This window comes from Podarcis melisellensis (assembly GCF_964234715.1).
Source record: "Podarcis melisellensis genome assembly, chromosome: 8".
Classification (NCBI taxonomy): domain Eukaryota; kingdom Metazoa; phylum Chordata; class Lepidosauria; order Squamata; family Lacertidae; genus Podarcis; species Podarcis melisellensis.
The window spans coordinates 19959162-19980965 of record NC_138540.1 but is presented as its reverse complement, the minus strand read 5'-3'; the positions used below and the strand labels follow the sequence as shown (position 1 = coordinate 19980965).

General features: G+C 46.0%; 1 protein-coding gene across 2 annotated transcripts in view; it reads right to left on the bottom strand.

Moving 5' to 3' along the window:
- Window positions 1-21804, bottom strand: part of LOC309376806 (tyrosine-protein phosphatase non-receptor type 11-like) — a 57865-nt gene that overhangs the window by 11599 nt on the left and 24462 nt on the right. For both annotated transcript variants that reach the window (XM_081923639.1, XM_081923640.1), the window contains exons 2-9: window positions 16149-16271; window positions 10064-10258; window positions 5975-6167; window positions 5017-5136; window positions 4710-4823; window positions 3352-3448; window positions 2936-3015; window positions 903-1058 (exon numbers count right to left, since the gene is read on the bottom strand). In XM_081923639.1, coding sequence (XP_081779765.1) covers window positions 903-1058; window positions 2936-3015; window positions 3352-3448; window positions 4710-4823; window positions 5017-5136; window positions 5975-6167; window positions 10064-10258; window positions 16149-16271 — 1078 coding nt within the window. The remainder of the gene's footprint in view (window positions 1-902; window positions 1059-2935; window positions 3016-3351; window positions 3449-4709; window positions 4824-5016; window positions 5137-5974; window positions 6168-10063; window positions 10259-16148; window positions 16272-21804) is intronic.

The window sequence follows — 21804 nt, the reverse complement described above, 5'->3', positions numbered from 1 at the left end:
GAAACCTGTGGGACAAGAGATTTAAAGAAGATTGGAAGAAGTATATGAATTATTTGAAGAGCAACTGCAATCAACAAATTACGCTAGTAGGATTACAATAAGTTTTGTAAGGAGAAATATACAAAGTGTTACAAAGTATAAAAAGATAGAGATATTGGTTATGAGTTTGAAATGTAATAGGGAGGATAAGAAATGCATACTGAGAGATTAGACTGGGAAATTTTCAGACAGGATTGATGGAAGTCAAAAATTTGAATAATATGTAAAAGTATGTTTAAGTACTGTTGAAAATGATACGTTAAAAAACTAATAAAAAATTATATTAAAAAAAAATGATAGCATCCTATGAACAAGTTTCCAAACAGAGCTGGAGGGTACCAAGGAAGTGATTACGAACACTGCGATTTCCCTTTCTCGTTGTTGGTAATGAAACCAGCATTTTGAGAGGCAAGGCTGTTAATAAGGCTCTCAGCCAACATGGCAATTACCAGCTGGCTCCCTTTCAAGCCTCCGTTTGAAGAGGCTGTTCAAGCTCATCATCAGCTAATTATAACCCACTTGCTCTTTCTGACATGCAGAGGTGGGGACAAAAATTAAGAATAAGGGAGCCCTGGCCAGCTCATCCGAGCCGTTTCTTCAAACCAAAAAGGTTATGAGCCACAGCACAACTTCTGACACCATCGGAGCACCACTTGACATTTGGCCAGGGGGTGGTGGGAACACGTGTGTGGAAACTAGCCTACTCTGGAAAGGTAAAATTCGCATTTGTTGCTTTGCCGACTTTTGCCTCTGACTCTTTCCCTCCTTGGCAGGTGGCCCTCAGAAGGTTGCTGGGAAGGGAATGTGGCCCTTATGCTGAGAAGAAGCCCCCCCCCCCGCTCCTGCACTACTGATTGGCTCACCCTCCCTCGCTCCACTTCTTTGGTCGTCATGACAATGACATGAGTATTCTCTTGGTAGACCATCGCCCAGAAGTCGTTCACTGTGGTTTGGAGGCAGCCCTGGGTGGCAATGTAGATTTTGCTGTGTTCAGAGCTCTTCCCGTCTTCAAGAACATTCTAGAACAGGGCGGGGGGGAGGGGCAGGGGGTGTTGGAAAGTAAGGGAAATGGGACACCCACACACACAAAAAGAGGTTGGTGAGTATAAGGAAGAACAGAAAGACAAGCACTAATGGATGACTAGCTTCGTTGTGCTCATTTAATTAATTTAAATTTATTAATTTCACCCACTGAAATCAGTGAACATGCCTAAGTGTGGTCCATTAATTTCAGCAGGTCTGCTCTGAGTAAAAATGAGTTGAATGTCACCCTAAATTATCGTTTTCCCCCACCCCATTTTAATGTATTTGTTTAATGATTAAATTTTGACATCCAAAGCTAGATCCTCTTTACTGTACAGACACTTTTAAAAGGGGGAAAAAACCTATGTAAAATAAAATACTAAATGAAAAAGTTTAATCACCTCAGCTAATAAAATAATAATAATAATAATGATGATGATGATGTTAGGGTCACAGAGTTCCCTATACTACATGTGGCTTTACATTGCCTTGCTAGTCCAATAATTCATAAGACTCAATTTTTCCAACAATAATAAAATCATCTGACTGTCTGGCACATTAAACTTTTAAACGAACAGAAACCAAAGTATTAGGCTGACACGATAAAAATGCTTGTACAGTGGTACCTCGTATGTCAAACAGTATCCGTTCCAGAAGTTCGTTCGACTTCCAAAACATTTGGAAACCAAAACATGGCTTCTGATTGGTTGCAGGAAGCTCCTGCAGCCAATCAGAAGCTGCGGAAGCCCCGTCGGACGTTCAGGTTCCAAAGAACGCTCACAAACCGGAACACTCACTTCTGGGTTTGCGGCGTTCAGGAGCCAAAACGTTCGACTTGCAAGGTGTTCAGGATCCAAGGTACAACTGTACACCCACAGCTGAAATGGTACATGTTTAGGTTTAAAAAGTAGAATTTAACTAACTAAAAATAATTCCCATGACCCTCTGGGGGAAGCTAGGACCACTAAGCTGATCTAACTGAGCACCAATGTGGCATAGCAGTAGTTAAAGAAGGAATGGGGAACCTGTCCTCGTCCAGAAGTTGGTGGACTACGACTTCCATCATGCCTTGCTTTTGGCTGTGCAAGTTTGGGCAACTGGGAGTTGGGAGTCCAAAAGCATCAGAGGCAGGGCGGTCCAACACGTGGCCCTCGAGGCCTTTTTGGTGGCCCTTGGCAACATTTGACACACAAACTCTGCAGCCCTCAGCAGCCTTCCTGGAGCCAGGTAAGGGAGGCACTGAACTTTGGGAAGGAGGTGTGAGACTCTGGCAGGGTCCTAGAGTCTCCCCACCTCCTTCCCGAAGCCTAGCTAGTGGCTTCCCAGCACTAATTTCCAATCAAATTTTGGCACTGTGTGGGCTGTGGGTTCCATGTTGAAGTACTCTTGCTGCCCACTTGGTTTGAAAAGCTGGACTGCCCTAAATTAGAGTGCTGAAGTTGGGGGCTGGGAAGACCCAATATCTTATCTCTCTGCCCAGCTTAGAAAAAGAAGAAGAGTTTGGATTTGACATCCCGCTTTATCACTACCCAAAGGAATCTCAAAGCGGCTAACAGTCTCCTTTCCCTTCCTCCCCCACAACAAACACTCTGTGAGGTGAGTGGGGCTGAGAAACTTCAGAGAAGTGTGACTAGTCCAAGGTCACCCAGCAGCTGCATGTGGAGGAGCGGAGATGCGAACCCGGTTCCCCAGATTACGACACTACTGCTTTTAACCACTACACCACACTGGCTCTGTGCACAAAGCAGTGCTGAGAACGAAAGGCCCTTTGTCCATGTTCAGAGACACCTGCTACTTTGCCACCCATTGCTTTGCAGGTTAAGATCAAGTCCTCTGGCCCTCCCCTCCCTGGCCTCAGGCCTTCACTGCTCACCTTAATATAATTGGCATTGATGTAATCGGAACCTGGGACACTCTCATCTACGTCTCGGAGAGCCACTCGCGTCGTGTCAACTACGCGAAGAGAGAAACATGGCATGATATTTTGGGGAGAAAATTGCAGCAATTCCCAGATGTATTTATAGGTTGTCTCCTGGATAACCCTCACAAATGACCATGCAAGGTAGTTTATGGCGATACAAAAAAAGTGCATACACACACACACACACACACACACACGTCACTGTCCCAAGGTGGTTAAGTCCGGGTACAAATCCTAATCGCTCCACCACACCAGACCCATTGCTCTGCCTACTTTTCCTTCTGACTCCGCCCACCACTTGCACGCGGCCCTCGGAAGGTTGCCCTGGACAGGATGCGGCCCTCGGGTGAAAAAGCTGTGATGCTTACAGGGAAGGATGTTTTTGTAGCGGTTCTTCGCTTTGTTCTCTGCACGCTGTCCCTCTTTCCGGGGGTAGAGGAACTTGCACTCCTGCTGCTGCAGCATCTGCGAGGGCAGAAACAAGAAAGGGAGAAAGCTTGAATTTTAAAAAAACACTCCGCACCCGCAAAGTGCTTTCGAAGAGGGAGTGTAAACCTTGAAGTGAAATTTGTACAAGCTACCTCGAAAGCACGTCAAAGCGCAAGTAGATAAATAGGTACCACCCTGGCGGGAAGGTAAACGGCGTTTCCGTGCGCTGCTCTGGTTTCGCCAGAAATGGCTTAGTCATGCTGGCAACATGACCCGGAACCTGTCGGCGGACAAATGCCAGCTCCCTCAGCCAGTAAAGCGAGATGAGCGTGCAACCCCAGAGTTGTCTGCGACTGGACCCAACGGTCAGGGGTACCTTTACCTTTTTTACCTGCAAGGTAGGCCAATATCCCCAGGACTGCAAACAGGGGGCACTGATGTATTAAAAACCACTAGTTGGCAAAGTGTATTATCAGAACTGGATTGGGAATCTGTTGGCACAGAGCGGAGCAGGAGGGGATCTCCTTTGAGTGAGACACAGAGGGGAGCAAATGGCTCACCCAGGTGAGCAATGGGGTGGGAACTGCTGTCAAGGCGATTTGGTTACATTGAAAACTGTTGTCCTCGCTCTTCATTTCCTCTCACTTTCTCTTTCTTCAGGTTTCTCCTTTCCTTGTCTTTTCTTCCTTCTTTTTTCTCTTTTAGGCTAAAGTAGCTGTTTTATCCCAGCATATTATAAAAAGATACTTTGTCATAGGTATGTATTTTTGTGTATCTTTGAATAAGTTTCAATAAATATATTTAATAATAATAATAAAGGGAAACAGTTGGACTCTCAACTGTTTAGTTCAGTTCTATGACGGACTTGTTGATTTATTTGATGGTTTCTTTACTTTTTTATTTGCAAATCTAACAAAATTAAAAAGAAGGAGGAAATATAAAAAGGAAAAGAAATATTTCTATTTTTACTACTGTTGTTATTCTTATTCTTAACCCTCCATGACCTCACATTTGTTTATGGTTAAAACCTTTTTATTTCAGGAGGCCTTTGCAATCAAAAAAATTCTTTCTGATGATGATCTTTGTTCAAATTTCTGACATTCAAAACGTTGCTCTACATTTTGTTTAATGAACATATATCTTATTTCTTGCTATAAGCTGCTTTTAGAGCTAGGTTGGTAAAAAGTAGGATATACATGTTTAAAATAAATAAAAACAGATGTGGTATTTGCCAAACTTGGGGTTTTTGTGTGGAGACTGTAGTTTTTGTTATCTAATTATTGTTTTTTCTGTGTACCTCAAACTCCTCCCAGAAGCCTTGCTTGGCCTTCTCGCTGTGGTCTGCCATTTTGTTCAGTTCCTTTACCCGGTTCTCGATGTTGGCGGCAATGATCCGTGTGGCATTGAAAGGCTGCAAGACAGGGATGAACAGAAGACAACCTCAAAACATGAAGGGCCAAGAAGAGAGAGAGGGGTTGAGTTGGGGTGGCGAGAACCAGAAAAAGGACATCCCTGGAGGACACAGCAAAGGCAGGCCCCTTCCTCGGATGGCTTCTCCAATCAGGGACAACTCAGTCCCACCTAAATAACTGTTGCCATGTTACCTGTTTCAGGTGTACAACTGCCCCAGACTTCTCCACCATGGGGTTTTTCTTGTAGTGCTCCACTAAGTCCGTGAGGGTGTCAAAACGCTCACCACCCCCAACGTCGTATTTTCCATCCAGCTGTGGGGGGAAGGCAGAGTTATGACTGCAGAAACAAACACAGAGAGACTGAGGTAGAGGCAGAACAAGATGTGGACTAGGACAATGTTGACTCAAATCCTCACTCCATACATGATCTCAGATCTCACCTTGGCCTAATTCAAAAGGCTGTGTAGTGCAGCGAAAAGCATGTTAGTCGAGGGAAACCAAAGTTCAGCCTCATCCAAGAGGCTTCGCTAGGCTTTCTGCCTCTTAGATTTGTTGCAAGGATAAGACTTGCTTATTTTTTGAGGGCGGAAGGGGAGAAAGGAACAATTTGTGCCATTATTTATAAATCTAATCTAATCCTATCTATCTATATACATATATGAGAACTGTTGGTTTGCTTGGCATATGAATCTCACTTAAGAAAAATTTTGCATAATGGTTCCTGAGATCAAGAAGCAGGGCTTTCGTCTACGTTTGGGTACAACTGGGTTCCATTTTGAATCAAGATGGCAGACCTCACCTCACAAAAGTGCACTTTTGTGGGGGGTTCTTAGAATCCCCAAGCGACACTGGATACGAGACTACTATTATAAATAAATAATAATTCAGCTCACCGCAATTGCTATTACTGTATTATTATATTTAGTGATGAAGGCAGAGCAGTTATTGCCATTTTACAGTCTTGAGAGTTCATTGGCTCTAAACAGGCAAATGGCAAAACCTTTCACTGTAGCACCAATGCCTGTCCATCAGCACAATGGATTAAAGCTCAGCGACAAGGAGAAACTTCATGTTGGATTCCCACCCCCCGGGTGGATTTAACTAGAAAGCTCTGAGGAATGTCTGACAATCTGCTTTCACAACACCTTACCTGGTACCGGATCATGATGTGAGTCACCCGGGGTTTCCGGTCCCCCGTATCAGCTTTGTCCTCGTTTGTCAGCACCGACAAGACAAAGTCTCCCGGCTTGCTCTGGCTGCCCCTCACCAGGAAGCTCCCAGGCTTGCCCTTCTCAGTGAGGAGCTTCTCAGCTTCTTTGCCCGTCAGGTGGCCATGGTACCATCTAGGAAGGCAAAGAGCTTCAGGGAGAGAGTTTGGGGTGGTGCAGTAGGCCAAGAGATCAGGAGTTATGACCAACTAAGTTCTGGGACTTAGGGATGTGGGTGGCGCTGTGGGTTAAACCACAGAGCTTAGGATTTGCCAATCAGAAGGTCGGCAGTTTGAATCCCCGCGACGGGGTGAGCTCCCATTGCTCAGTCCCTGCTCCTGCCAACCTAGCAGTTCGAAAGCACGTCAAAGTGCAAGTAGATAAATAGGTACCCCTCCAGCGGGAAGGTAAACAGCGTTACCGTGCGCTGCTCTGGTTCGCCAGAAGCGGCTTAGTCATGCTGACCACATGACCCAGAAGCTGTACTCCGGCTGCCTCGGCCAATAAAGCAAGATGAGCACCGCAACTCCAGAGTCGGTCACAACTGGACCTAATGGTCAGGGGCCCCTTTGCCTTTACCCAAATTCTGTCTAGAGCATGATTATTTACTGAATTTATATACTGCCCTATACCCAGGGGTCTCAGGGCAGTTCACAGAATAAAATCAAGATATAAAACCACAAAATACCTAATAAAAATAAAAACAGCAACCCAATAGCTGCCGCTGCCCCCCAGAAATTTTAAAAGGACATAGGATGTAAATCAGATCAACCAACAGCCTAGTTAAAAAGAAACGTTTTTGCCTGGTGCCTAAAGGTGTATAATGAAGGCGCCAGGCGAACTTCCCTGTGGAGAGCATTCCACAGGCGGGGAGCCACTGCAGAGAAGACCCCGTTCTCGTGTTGCCATCCTCCTCTTGAGGAGGAGGCACACAAAGAAGGGCCTCAGAAGATGATCTCAGGGTCCGGGTTGGTTGATATGGAAAGAGGCAGTCCTTGAGGTACTGTGGTCCTGAGCCATTGAAGGCATTATAGGTCAAAACCAGCACTTTGAATTGGGCCCGGAAACTAATTGGTAGCCAGTGCAGTCGGACCAGGATTGGTGTAATATACTTAAACCGTCTTGCTCCGGTGAGCAACCTGGCCACTGAATTCTGCACCATTGAAGTTAATGAGCAGGAACACAGGACACTGGTACAGAATCAGACCCCTGGGTCCATATAGCTCGGTAGTGTCCAAACTGACTGATTGTCCGCCTCTCCAAGGTTCCAGACAACACACCTTTCCCAGTCCTGCCTGGAGATCCCGGGGATTGAACCTGGACTCTTCTGTAGGCATAGCAGATGTTCTGCCATTGAGCTACAGCCCTTTCCTGGACCAAAGACAGTCATGGCTCCTAGCAACAATGGTAATGTTCCACCCTCCACTGTCAGAGGCAGTAGACCTCTAAATACCAGCTGTTGGAACTACATTTAATCACAGCTTAATTTCATATATTTATAGTCGATTTCAACATTGTGAAACAACATGTTTGCTCAAGGACATGTTCCAGGAAGGGGGGGGAATACTAAGGGTATTAGTTAGTATTAATATAGTAAGCCCGCAACTTGTGCACATTTAACTTGTGTGCATTCAGAACTTGGCCATTTTAATTTTTTTTTAAAAAAAGGAAGTGGAAAAGGGGGGCAGATTAAAAAAGACTTTGGCAATCCCACCTGCTATTGCACCCAATGTGTTTTGACTATATGCGATTTTGGCTTTAGGCATGATGCTTGGAATTCAACCTCAGTGTTAAGTTATGGTGTTATTAAGGATACAAAGCGGAGCTGGAGAGGGGTGTGGCCTGGGGAAAGTGGGTGTGGCTTAGTAGGGGTGTGGTCTGGAAAGAACCTCAAGGGCCATCCTGGCCTGCAATTCGCCTCCATGCCTGCTTGTATCATGGGGGTGCAGGTGTATAAGGGAGAGAGAAGACAGTCCTGCAAACTCCACCCCCTTTCCCTTCTAGACCCACCTACAGTTGACCAGTGGGCCTCACAGATGTGATGATACATGAGGGCTTTAGCTTGCCTCTTCATGTAAATTTTTTACACGCATGCCTACTTTATATGTGGTGAACAGATACGGACAATAATAGTGATAGTGATAGTAGTAATATTAATAATAATAATAGCCTGTCCATTCTAAGCATAGGGGAGAAACTGATTATTTGCATTTTAGTGAGAAGATACCCAGTTCACACTTCTTGAACCATTTCACAAGCCAAAACCCAATAATATTTCAAAAATTCTATCTTCCCCGAATTTTGCAATGCAACTCTCCATCCAAATAATGCATATACTGGGAGGGAAAGCGTGCTGGAAAATTGTGTGAAAATAACACAAGGAAAATGCATTACATGAGGAGAGAAGTTGCAGCAAAAATGTATATTATTAGTTAAAACTGGATATAAATAATGCGTCTGTTAGGAGAAACTTGACATGAAAACACTGGTGGATTTTCATGGGGTGGGGAGATCGCCAATTGCTATGGAAGAACTGAATGGAGAACTGGAAAAATGAGAAAACGAGAAAAAGCATGATTGTCAGATTCCTCCATCCTGACTGCACACCTGAGGCAGACACCAGCACTAGGCCTCCAGCTTGCCCCATAAGGAAGACCTCTCTTTCTTGTAAGCTTGAACCTCTACCCCTCCATCCCTAGATGGCGCCATCAGCCTATTTTGAGGAGTGACTCTCTTTCCCCGGCACAGCAAAACAAAGCCCTCAACATGGAGGTACTTTCTGCCTCTGGGTCCTAGAGGTTCCTATCTTTATGTCATCAGCCCTGGCTGTGAAGAAATAAAGGAATCAAGAGATAGGAACAAGAGTTAAGCAAACACGTGGAAACCAAGGCCCCATCTTTAAGCTGTCGTGGCTTCCCCCAAAGAATCCTGGGAGCTGTAGTTTGTGGATTGGCGCTGAGAATTGTTAGGAGACCCCTATTCCCCTTATAGAACTACGATTCCCAGACCTCCCTGAGAAAACAGGTGGATTGTCAAACCACTTTAGGAATTTAAACTAGCTTTTTATTAGTTTTTAGTTAATTTATGTGTAAATCGCCTTGAAACCACGGTTCAGAAAGTAATAAATCAACGATTACGATGCTAATTGTAGCTCTGTGAGGCGACAGAGTCTTCTAACAACTCTCAGCACCCCTAACGAACTACAACTCCCAGAATTCCTTGGAGGAAGTGTGACTGTTTAAAGTGGTACAATACATGTATAATGCAGGTTGGGCAAAAATTTGCCAATAGACCCAGAGCCCAGGTCTGGTATCACCAAGCAGATGCCAGGACCCGCCAGAGACTCCTGCCCTATTCTCCTCCCCATTCCTTAATCTTCTTCCTCAGTGTCAGGAGGCTGCCATTTTAAATCCCCCACAAAGCCCCAGGGTGATTCTACACCAGAGGCATTGTGGGAAATAGACATGGTGCCCACCTGATCAGAAAGTCCTGGGTAAGCCTAACGGAGGTGTCCAACTGGTACAGGAAGGGGCCCTTAACACAGCACCATGCTGAGAGCTGCTTCTATAACAAACATGGAGAACCTGTGGCCCTTCAGATATTGTTGGACACCAACTTCCTTCATCCATGATCAGAGGCTATGCTAGCTAAGGCTGATGGGAGCTGGAGTCTAGCAACCCCTGGGGGGCCACAGGCTCCCCATTCTCTGGAAGCCTGTGACCCTCTAGGTCAGGGTTTCCCAGACCCGGGTCTCTAGCTGTTTTTGGACCACAATTCCCACCATCCCTGGCCACTGGGGTCCAAAAGCAGCTGGAGGGCCACAGATCCCCCATCCCTGATCTAGGAAGCCGCAGCAGAAACTATGATTCTTTGTATTTATACGACACTTGAGGCTCAAAGCAGTTTACACGCATGTTCCGTCTCTCTCACAACCACCCTATAAGGTAGGCCAGGACGGTGCTCAGGGAAGGTCAGTATGAGAACAGAGCATGCAAACAAGGCTCAATCTGGGGCAGGAGCTCCCGGCTCACCTCTCTGAGGTGGGATCCTGGCAGTTGAGAGGAAACTTCAGCTCAATGATGTTGCTGTTCTTTTCCCGCAGGAGACCCTGCTGTTCGGTGTAATACTGGACCAGCTCCGCCAACGTGGCAAACTTCTCCCCGCCATACAGGTCGTAGTAGTCCCCGGAGTTCTGGATTTTGATGTGCGTGACTTCGTCATTCCTCCTGGAGCCGGAAAGCGGTTGCGAGCGGGAGAAAGAAGAGAAGAGGATTTGTAACGCTGGGTATAAAGACAAACCAAAGCATCATATTCAGTGACCTATCAAACAACCACCCCAAGGGCAAATGGTGGGTGGGGGCAAATCCATTTCCCCCCCCCCAACCTTAGGTTCCCTACATTTCCACATCTGTTTGTGAACTTTGTTGTTTTTTTTTGAGGGGGGGAGTTAGGATCATGAAAATTTATCGGCATTTAAGGGCTCATTTTGCACTGCCTAATATACATATTTTTGCAAGGTGGTTTCCTGTGATACAAAGCATTTTTCCATGTTATTTTCACCAATATATGCATTTATTAAATGCACCCTTGACCCCAGTATATACATTTTTGCACATGCTACTTGGCTACTACCCCCAGTGTGGTTTAACTACCAGTCCCCTTCCCAGGGAAACATAATATTGTGAAGGGAACAGAGGTTTCCTAACCGTTCTTGGCACCCTTAACGAACTACAGCTCCCATAATTCTTTGGGGGAAGATGTAACTGTTCCAAGTGACATCGTGATGCTTGAGAGGTATGGTGTGAATGTGGCTTTGGGTTCAAAACCCCACCAAGCCCTGAAGATTATGTGTCACTCGTTGTCACTCTACCAAACAGGGTTCTTGTGTGGGGAGGAAAAGTGGGGTCTAAAAATGAGCTAAAAACTGATTGTAACACCTGTTTGCAAAACAAACCCTGAAAGCCAGAGGCTACATGGGGCAGGGTGGTAGGTTGACATTCAGGTGCAAATCTTCACTTGGCCTTTAAACTCTCTGAGGGACTCTAGCCAGTCTCTCTTCTTGCACACTTGTTACAAAGACAAATTTGGTATGTGTGGGGTAGAATCACGCACGCTGCTCTGAGATTCCTGGATCAAGTGCCAGCACCAGGGACTTCCCCCTTGATGCTGACAGGGCCTTTTCAGTGATGGCTCCCCGGTTGTGGAATGCCCTTCATTAACCTTCAGAAGGAAATGCATTCCTGCTCCCCCTGGCTGAACAACCCTGTTCGTGGCAACCCCAAAATCACTGGACGGAAGACCGTTTCTGACCATAACTGCTTTTAGACGTTTGCAATTGGTTTTTTTGTAGAATGCTTTCTTTTTTTAAATTGAGCATCTGTTTGCCACTCTGGGCTTCCAGGAGAGGAAGGGAAGGATATAAATTCAATAAATAATAACTAAATGAAAAGTGGGATAAACATCAGCATCAGAATATCTGCACAGCCAGGAGGGTCAGAAACCGATGCAAGGTTTTGTTTTATTGTTTAATGTGCATTTTTTTTGTTTTTTAAATAGTATTGGCATTTGTCAGCACTATGAATAAAGACTCTGAATAAAGGTCTAATTCAGTATAATAAGGAAGTTGCCTGTGTTTCTACATGAGCCCAGCTCTTAGCGGAGAGTCCCCTGCTGCCAATCTTACTGGACTCCCACAACTGGGAGTGACCAAATTCACTGGCCCACCAAGCCTTTTAGAAGCAGACAACCCCTCCCGGACTGAACTCATCCATCAGGCGTCTGGAGGCCTAAGGGGGCCAGCTCAGCAGGCAGGCAGGCAGCCTCTTAAGTGCCTTTAAATGCAATTAGCCTCCCTCCTCTTAGGAAAGCCAGGGAGGGGAGAAAAGGCCAGAAAGGGTCCCCAATGGGACTGCGCCTGTGCTCTCAGCACTGCTAATAGCCAAATGGGATTAACCCATTCCGCACTGGAAAGAAGAAGACGAGAGAAAGTTGCTCACAAACTACTGTTTCCATCCTAACTGGTTTGATGAAGTTTTTAAAAAAATGAAAGCATATTATGGGGTGTCCAGCATCCCCCTGGGGTATCAGAGACCGGTGTCTTTCTTTGCATTATTGTTGTCATTGTTAAAGCTTTTTAATGCTATAAAAATTAATCTATATAAAAACAAAAGCGGAAAAAGGAGAGAGAGAGAGAGAGAGAGAGAGAGAGAGAGAGAGAGAGAGAGAGAGAGAGAGAGAGAGAGAGAGAAGCATGCATGGGGGAGAGAAAAAAACAGAAAAGAAAGAAAAAAGAAAAGGTGGGAGGGAAAGGGAAGAATGAAAGGAAAGGAAAGGAAAGGAAAGGAAAGGAAAAGAAAGGAAAAGAAAGGAAAGGAAGGCTTCCAATTCTTTATCTGTCAGTTACATACAAAGAATTATTCAAAACATTTGCTCCACAATAAGATTCTACTTTCCAGAAACCAGTATTTTTTCAATCTTCAAACCCAAATATTGCAGGTTTGCAGACCAGAGTCTCTCCCAGATGCCAGGGAGTGGACTGGGGACTGTCTGCTTGCAAAGCACTGAAACTATGGAACTCACCGCCACAGGAGGCAGTGATGGCACCCCAGCTTGGATGGCTTTATAAGCAGATTCTCTCAGGGAGGAGAGTGCCACTGATGGCTGCAAGCCACAATGGCTCTGCATTGAAACCACAACAGGGGAAAGGGCTTGTGTGCTCAAACCCTGTTTGTGGGTTTTCCCACAGGCATCTGGTCGGCCACTGTGAGAACAGGATGCTGGGCTAGAGGGGCCGTTGGCCTGATCCAGCAACCTCTTCTTTCATTCTGACATCTCGTATGCTCATTGACACGATTGCTCCTGAGTGATCCTGGAGCATTACTGAGCTGTGAATGAATGTGGTAAAAGAAAGGGAAATATTTTTAAATGGGCAAGCTATGCTAACACCTGGAGAAAAGCGTGCAGTTCTAAAACTGGGGTGGGGGGTTGGGGAATAAAAGAGGAAATTACACACAATCCTTTGCAAATGACCAGGCCACCACACAAATGCTTCTCTGCCAGAACCGCCTACATCTAAACGCCCAAGAATGCTTCCGTGGAGTCACGCTCAATTTGTTTGATGCCAAAATCGCTTCTGCACAAAGAAGGGACACCTGTGGCCTCGCCACAGAGGCAGCTATTGAGCGAAGGCGGCAGGGTCCCTCTCCAAACCAGCAGCTGGATTAAATAATTACATGAAAACGGCTGCGGCTGCAAATTTCGCTTCGCGGGAGAAGAACCTCCGTCGCCCTCAGATCCGTCTTGGCGCGGTTTTAGAAAGGAAGACGGCTCTCTTTCCCTCTCTGAAGCACACAGCTGCAGCTGCTAATTACCTCAAAAGCTCTCCGAGATATGAAAGCTGAACCGCCAAGAGTGTCGGGATGGGCTGCCCTTGCCTGCCGATTGGCAATAAATCCGTGCTTCCCTCAAAAACGCACACAGGTGTCTCTATCAATACCGTGTTTGACGGAGGCCAAAACTGTTCCTTGTAAGACTCACAGTGGAGGGAGGTGGGAAATGTGTTCACCTGCCGGTTGGAGCTCAAGACAGCAAGGGGAGCGGGAAAGAGGACTGCAGGGACCCGAGTTCATATCCCGCCCAACCTAACCTACCTCGCAGGATCATCGCAAGGAGAGAGAGACAGAAGTCTAGGAATAAAAGTTTCACAGAATTGGCTGCCAGGTAGGAGAACAGACACCAGAGAGAGGAGCATGAGGCTGGAGATGCAGAGATGTGCTTGCTCTGTGTGGGATCCAGAGCAGCACCTGATGGAGAAGGAAGGTATCTGCGGGTGTTAATGCTGCAAGTACTTCCATCCTAGGCTTAGGCTGTATCTATGTGTAACTAAAACCGTATGTCCTACTACAGGCACCAGAATCTCCACTGGTCCATTCAAAGGAAACCAAATTCTAGGATAGCACTGCAACTCTTGGAGTCTTTAAATACAGTGGTACCTCGGGCTTCAACTTACGTTTTTTGGGTTACGAACGATTGTAACCCGGACGTAAGTTGTCCAAGCTCTCGGAGGCCTCACCGCTGCCTGGAGGGAAACCCGGACATCGGCGGGGCCTACGGAGCTCTCTGAGGCCTCCGCGAATGCAGGGAGCCAAGCCGATTGTGATTGTGGTAGAGGACCCTGAGCCAAACAGTGAGTTTGGAAAGAATTTTTTTTCATCTAAAATACTGTCTTATTTATTTTATAGTACAGTACATTGATTATTGCCTTCATTTTATGGATCAATTGTCTTATGAAACAGTAAAATTTGTGTTAAATTGCTGTTTTAGGGGATGTTTTTTCATCGTCTGGAACGGATCAATCCACTTTACATTACTTTCAATGGGAAAGTCCGCTTCAGGTTAAGAACGCTGCAGGTTAAGTACAGACATCCGGAACGAATTAAGTACTTAACCTGAGGTACCACTGTACTTGGAGCTTTTGGGGCAGGGGGGGGGAGAGTGGGGGAATGTAACAACAACAAAAATATTCCTGTACCTGCTTAGCGTGTAAGCAAATAGGGGCCACTTTCACAAAGGGAAATTTCTGTAGCCGTGTGACAATGTGGAAGAGGAGGCGGAAACACTATTATCTAGCAATATCTCCTCCCCACTCCCCCTGAAATAATCTGCATTATAGCTGCAGCCAAGAACATGAGACCCGCTCTCAGAAAACATCCCCCGTTCTTCATGTTAAATGGATTCCTCATCCAGAGGCTCTTCAAGCTCCCTATCCTTGGCGCTTGCGTTTCCCCGAAGGCTGGCTTGCGGCCCAAACACCTCTTACAGAAATGCACAGAGCACCAATTCCTGCTCCTTAAATTATTTACCGAGATCCAGCTACAGCTGTAAGTGGATGAGCTTATTCCCTGCTCCCCCCCCCCAGCAGCTAAACATTCAGAGGTTTGGAAAGATCAAGAGGGGTTTTTCCAAGCCGGCGGACTCTGCCCTGAGATCACCGGATGGTTTGGCAGCAGCCCCAAGGAAGCTGGCCAACTTGCAGATGCAAGAACACTAGCACCCCATGCAGCGTGTGCCTCTGAGCATGAGCAGAGTGCCTCATTACTCGCACAAGAGTTCTTTTCCACCTGATCAAAACAGTTTTGTTTTGCAGGACCCTCTCATTCTCCTGCAACTTTCAAACAAAAAACTGTTATTCAGATGTGTTTCTGCCTCTGACCATGGAGGCAGAGTATCACCAGTCCTGGCTAGCAGTCACTGATAGCCTTCCCCTCTATTAATTTGTCTAGTCCTCTCTGAAAGCACCCCAAGCTGGTTGCCTGGGGAGGTGAGGCACCAGTTGGCTATCATTGGTCTACACCAATGTTTCCCAAAAGTGGGTCTCTAGCTGTTTGGGGACTACAAATCCCATCATCCCTAGCTAGCAAGACCAGTGGTCAGGTATGATGGGATTTGTAGTCCCAAAACAGCTGGAGACCCCCCCAAGTTTGGGAAACATTGGTCTACACTGACCAGCAAAGTCTCTCCAGGATTTCAGCCCTGCCTGCTTGGATCTTCTGCATGCAGAGTAGCAGCTCTGGCACTGGTCTTTCCATCCTTCTTGTGGGTGAGAAGGAAAACTCTGAATGTCTGTTGTGTACTGAGGGTGAGGGCACAGCAAATGTTTTGATGTTGAATAATAATAATAATTTATTTATACCCCGCTCATCTGGCTGGGCTTCCCCAGCCAATCTGGGCAGCTTCCAACAAAATATTAAAATACAGTAATGCATCAAACATTAAAAGCTTCCCTAAATAGGGCTGCCTTCAGATGTCTTCTAAAAGACTGGTAGTTGTTGTTCTCTTTGACATCTGGTGGGAAGGCGTTCCACAGGGTGGGTGCCATTACTGAGAAGGCCCTCTGCCTGGTTCCCTGTAACTTGCCTTCTCGCAGTGAGGGAACTGCCAGAAGGCCCTTGGTACTGGACCTCAGCATCTGGGCTGAATGATGGGGGTGGAGACTCTCCTTCAGATTTTTTAGGATTCATTCCACTCAGAATTTGTTCCGCTGAGAACATGGCACCATGCTATTGGTTCCAAGCTGGCCCGTCCACCCCAAAGTTGTTGTTTTTGAACATTTCATACCTGACGGATAAGGTGAAGTCTCCCGGGTTGCTTTTACTGGGCCGGGCTAAAAAACTCCCATGGACTCCTCGGGTTAACAGCAACTTCTCCGCTTCAATGCCATTGATGTTTGGGTGAAACCACCTTGAGGTTGGGGGGGGGGAGAGACAGAAGCAGAAGAGAACTACAGCATTAATAAAAAGATGACACAGAGCATTCTTCCAAGGATAGGGATGGATACACACTTAAGAAGAGTCCTGCTAAATCAGGTCAAAGGCCCATCTACTCCAGGATCCTGTTCTTACAGTTGCCAACCAACAACAGCAACTCTCCCTTCTTGCAATTCCCAGGAACTGGTATTGGGCAGTATCCTGCCTCTGATGCTGGCATACATCATAGCCATTTTGGCAAGTAGCCACTGACAAGCCTTATCCTCCATGAATTTATCAACCCCACTTTTAAAGCCATCCAAGTAGAATAGAAGCTGCACCAGGTCAAAAATTCCTCCTAGTCCAGCATGTTGTTCCCAGTGGCCAGCTAGATAACTATGGGAAGCTGGCAAACAGGACAGCAAATATCCCCACGTGTTGTTTTTTTCATTAAAAAAATTGGGAATGGAAAGTTAGATTCCTTGCATCTGTAACAATCGCACCTGAGCATTCTGAGTGGAAAGCTTTCGGAAGTCCCTCTAGGTTGGTATCTGGGCAGAGACTTAAGAGTCTCTGTGTGCATCGGATGAAAACAGGTCATCGTGGCTCACTGCTATCAAATGTGAGCTCACGGGTGGTTCTACGTCTTCTGGGCTTCCCCTAGGCAGATGCAGCCTTAATATAGATCCCACAAATGATTATTTTGCATAGCTCTGTGGCACCTGTGGCCGGCATTGGCTCGGTTCCCCTCCCACACCCTGCCTCCAAAACCCATTTGCTGATTGTTTTATTTCAGAACGCAATAAAATAAGGAGAGCTCTATGTGGTGGGAATGTAAAATTGTTTAAAAAAAACTTTTGGGAAATGATATACAATGAATTGAAAAAAATGTTTAAAACAACATTTGTAAAAAACAACAACAACAGAAGCCTTTTTGCTAGGCATTTCAGGTCAAGAACTGCCAAAAGAAAAATGGAAAATATTTATGTATGCTACAACAGCGGCAAGAATCTTATTAGCTCAAGGGTGGAAGAAAGAAGCAGTACCAACGAAAGAACAATGGCAAGAAAAATTGAGGAACTATCCAGAATTAGCAAAGTTAACAGATAAACTGCATGAAAAGGACAATAGAGACTTTAAAAATGAATGGGAATCTTTCACAATTTATTTACAAAAACAACATACAAGAATTGGACTCACTGGCAGGTTTTGAATAAACACCCACAGTTTTATTTAATTAAAACATGGAGGAAGATAATGCAGGGTGCCGTTCCACTGTCCCTCAGACCTTGTGGGGGGCCGGATTATATTTTGAGGGGGGAAATGAATGAATTCCTATGCCCCACAAATAACCCAGATATGCATTTTAAATAAAAGCACACATTCTCATGTAAAAACACCAGGCAGGCCCCACAAATAACCCAGAGATCCATTTTAAATAAAAGCACACATTCTTCTCATGTAAAAACACGCTGATTCCCGGACTGTCCACGGGCCGGATTTAGAAGGCGATTGGCCGGATCTGGCCCCCGGGCCTTAGTTTGCCTACCCATTACTTAGAGATTTGATTACAAGCAATCACTGTATAAAGGCTGTGAAATAAATAAATCTGCAGTGCTGCTTCCACCCTAATGGACCAGTTTGCCTGACACACAACTTCATCTACAGAGCAGTAGCTAGAGTGTTGAACTAGGACCTTGGAGACCAGAGTTCAAATCCTCACTCGGCCATGAAGTGAACTGGGAGTGGCCGGCCTAATCTACCTCACAGGGTTGTTGTGAGGAGAAAATGGAGAGCAGAAGAACTATGAATACCGCCTTGAACTCCATGAAGGAAAAGGTGGGGATATCAATGCACCCATCAACAAAGAATCCATTGACCAGCCCGCTATCACTCCATTGCAACCGAAAAAGTAGAAAAGGCATCTGACCATCACACAGCGAATGACTCACTTCTCAGCGACGGGAAGATCACCAGGAAGGAAGAGGGAGCCAGCTTAAAATAGCACCAGGCAACCAGTTTTAATGCCATTAGCTCTGAAATAAGGTTGTCAAAAAGGGTCAGGACTCTCCTCCTCTTAATGTCCTGGCTTGCAACAGAGTGAGTGATTACTTTAATAAGAGAAAATAAAAGCAAAGGAAGGTTTTTAAAAAAGAAAAATGTTGCACGGCCCTTTTGATGGAGCCGAAAGGAAGGAGGTTAAGGGGATTGGAAGGTTCTTAGGGTGGTAAACAACTCCAAATTGTATATGTTTTAAGCGGATGCTACAAAAATGGTCCAAATATTTATAGAACCTGCCTCTCCCAAAACACTTGGAGGAAGCTTCCGGCAATCAAACAAAATGTAAGTCGATATAATTAGTGCAGAGTCATTTCGGTGACCGTAAAGAGCCGCCTGCTGGTTGCTGGATCAGGCCAAAGGCCCACCTAGTCCAGCATCCTATTTTCGCAGAAGCCAACCAGGGACCTATATGGGAAGCCCACAAACAGCAACTCGCCTCACAGGGAATGCAAGTGGCGGTTCTGGCACTTTTCCAGATGTAATGTCTTCCATAGAGGTGCTGCTTTGGGGGCAGAGACCCACATACTTTGCATACTTTGGAACCCATTGCCACAACATGTGCGAACTGTTAAGATATAGTTCTGTTCCACCTTAGAAGGAGCAGGCATGACTGTTGTGTATCACATGCCTGTTTACTTCCAGCACAGGCTTGCTGGGAACTTCCGTTTGTATATTGCTTTTGTATTGCTGTTTGCTGGAGACGAAGGGAAGCAGACATGTTTTTCCTTTGTTCCTGAACTATGCTGAATAAACGCCTGTAAATAACGCTTACACATGTCTCTGTCCGCCACTTCCATTGTGAGAAGTTATACACTCTGCTGATAAGAGCGTGCTGAGTCTCTAAATGTATCTGAGGCTCGTGTCGCTGATTGATGCTGTACTGGAGATCGCCCGGCTGCCAGCCGCTGGCTGGAGCCAGCTGGCGCCTGCCAAATGCCCCTTGTCTCCCCGGCAGTATCCCAACAACAGGGTTATGGGCCCAGATCCACAGCGCTTACAGGAGAGTAAGACTGCTGATGTCTGCTGCGAGACCCCGGCAGAGACAGGTATGTGAAGCTGATCGTCCTGGCCGAGGCTAGAAGGCTTTTGAAGTCCGTGCCAAGAAGCGATTAGGCCCTGAAGAGAGGCAGGCCTCGTAATTTTCGAGCACTGAATTTAGGCCACTTCCTGTTTTCAAGTGGGGAGGTGGGGCTCAATCGCATACAAGCAAATGTATGTTGTGCAATGAGAGCAGATCAAGCACACCTACCCCCTTTCCCATTTTATTTTCTCAAATGGATTTTTTGCAGTAAAATGCACAGGGGTACCTGCCCCCCCCCCGAATTCATGCCAGAAAGCCCAGTTCTGAATTTCAGCCCAGATCTCTGAGGCCACGTTTAACGCCATACATTTAAAGCCCTGTGATATCATTTTGAGCAGTCATTAGTTCCCTCCCCCAAAGGATTCTGGGAGCTGCAGTTTGCTCAGGATGTTGAGAGTTTTGAGGAGACCCTTATTCCTCCTCACAGAACTACAATTCCCAGAGTGGTTTAACGGCCAATCCCTCTTCCCAGGGGATTCTGGGAATTGTATTCTGTGTGGGGGAATAGGGACTTCCTAAAATCTATCACCATCCTTCACAAACCACAGGTCCCAGAATCCTTTGGGGGAAGCCACAACTATTTTAAAGTGGTATCATGATGCTTTACATGAGTGGCGTGAATGGGGCCTGATACGATTGGCAGCAGTGGCGCAATGCCCTGCTCTGTAGCCAGGATCCTCTCCAAAAGAGGCAGCTTTCGGCAAGGCAAAACCATCAAGGCTGTACTTATACAGAATTGCCCCCTAAACATTGTTTTGCCACAGCTGAAAGAACCAGATAATGAGGTTTAATGAGACTTAAGGATGAGACAGAGTGGCTGAACCTCACGGATTAATGTTCTAGCACACCAGGAAGAAAAGGCCATAAGGAAGACGGAGTGCAAGGCAGCACCATTAGCTGGTATCAAAGAGATGCAGCCAATTAAGAGCAGCTATGAGGACTCTGAAATGAGATTAAAAGGCTGAATGTGGTCAGATAAAGGAAGTGGTTGACCACATAGCCCAGTTCACTGCTTCCAAGAGTGGTCAGCCAGGTGTTTCTGGATGCTCCTAAGCAGGGGATTTATAGCTGGGTTTGGGGACCTTTTTCCAGCCTGAGGGTCACATTTCCTTCTGGGCAGTATTCCAAGGGCCACATGTCAGCGGTAGGTGGGACCAGGAGCAAACATGGGCAGAGTATAGGACTCAGCAGCTATGCACAATATGCAATTTACTTGGATCAGCATAACTTCAGTCTTATCCATAGCTGCCTAGGAGTAAGTTCCATTGGACTCTATAATAGGTTTCCTGCTGGCTGCCTAGGTTCAACATGCAGAACACATTTGAGCTTTCACAAAAGCTCCTCTGCCAGCTGAAACCCAACCTTTGGCTTTCAGAGAGAAAGGCAGACTATCATGCAAAGAAGTGCTGCTGTCTATACTGGCTAGCATGAAGCAGGGACCCCATCAAAAGAAAGGCAAGAAGTACCCAGCCTCTGCTTGATTCTTTGCCAAATTCCCCAACTTCACCTATCCTAAATCTGCCGCAAGCAAACTTGAAAGCTTCATTGTTGCCTCATTCATTTCCCATATGCTCTTTGTCCTTGCTCTTGCTCTGAAAGAAACAAGGCGGCCTGAAGGTAAACTCTAGTGCAAGCTCCTTCCATTACAGTACTTCCTAGACAAACAGCTCAGATCTACAGTTCTGCAAGTTGCTCTTTCAGGATATATTTTGCTCAAAATGTTTGTGACCAGGGTGGGTACCTATTTCAGCCAGAATGCAAAGCAATCTCGTATGCTTGGGGTAAACTTGCAGCTGTCCTTAGTCCCAAATCAAACTGACTCACTCTCATGCCAATTTCTCCTCCTTGTTTTTTGTTGTTGTTGGTTTTTTTAAGAAAAGCTTACATAGTTCTAAAGGCCAAGTTCTTTCCTCAGCCATTCAGATAGTTTACAAGAGGGATTATCATTCTCTCGCCTCCACATTTTCCGTATGGTTTATCGGCAAACATAAAAGCTAGGTGGTCCTTGCAAATGGAACTGTCCGGATGAGCCCCCTTGTTTTGACATTTCTGGAGGAAGGGAAAGCGTTTCTAAGAAATCATAATCGTAATCATAATAATGTTTCTGCTCTAATTCCGAGCCCCTCCAGAGTTAACTGGGAAGGGGGGTGGGAGTGAAATTAGAAGGAAAGCGGGGGCGGAACGGTGGAGAGACAGGAAACTTTCCCACAAGTTTTGAACTTCAGAAGGTGGCTACATGCAGAACAGGCTGCTGTGCAATCCTGGTCACAGAATTGTGAAGTTGGAAGGCATCTCAACGGCTTATGGAGTCCAACCCCTTCCAATGCAGTAATCTCAACTGAAACCACACATTTAGAGCACAGAGCAACAGGGGTATTAAAGGTAA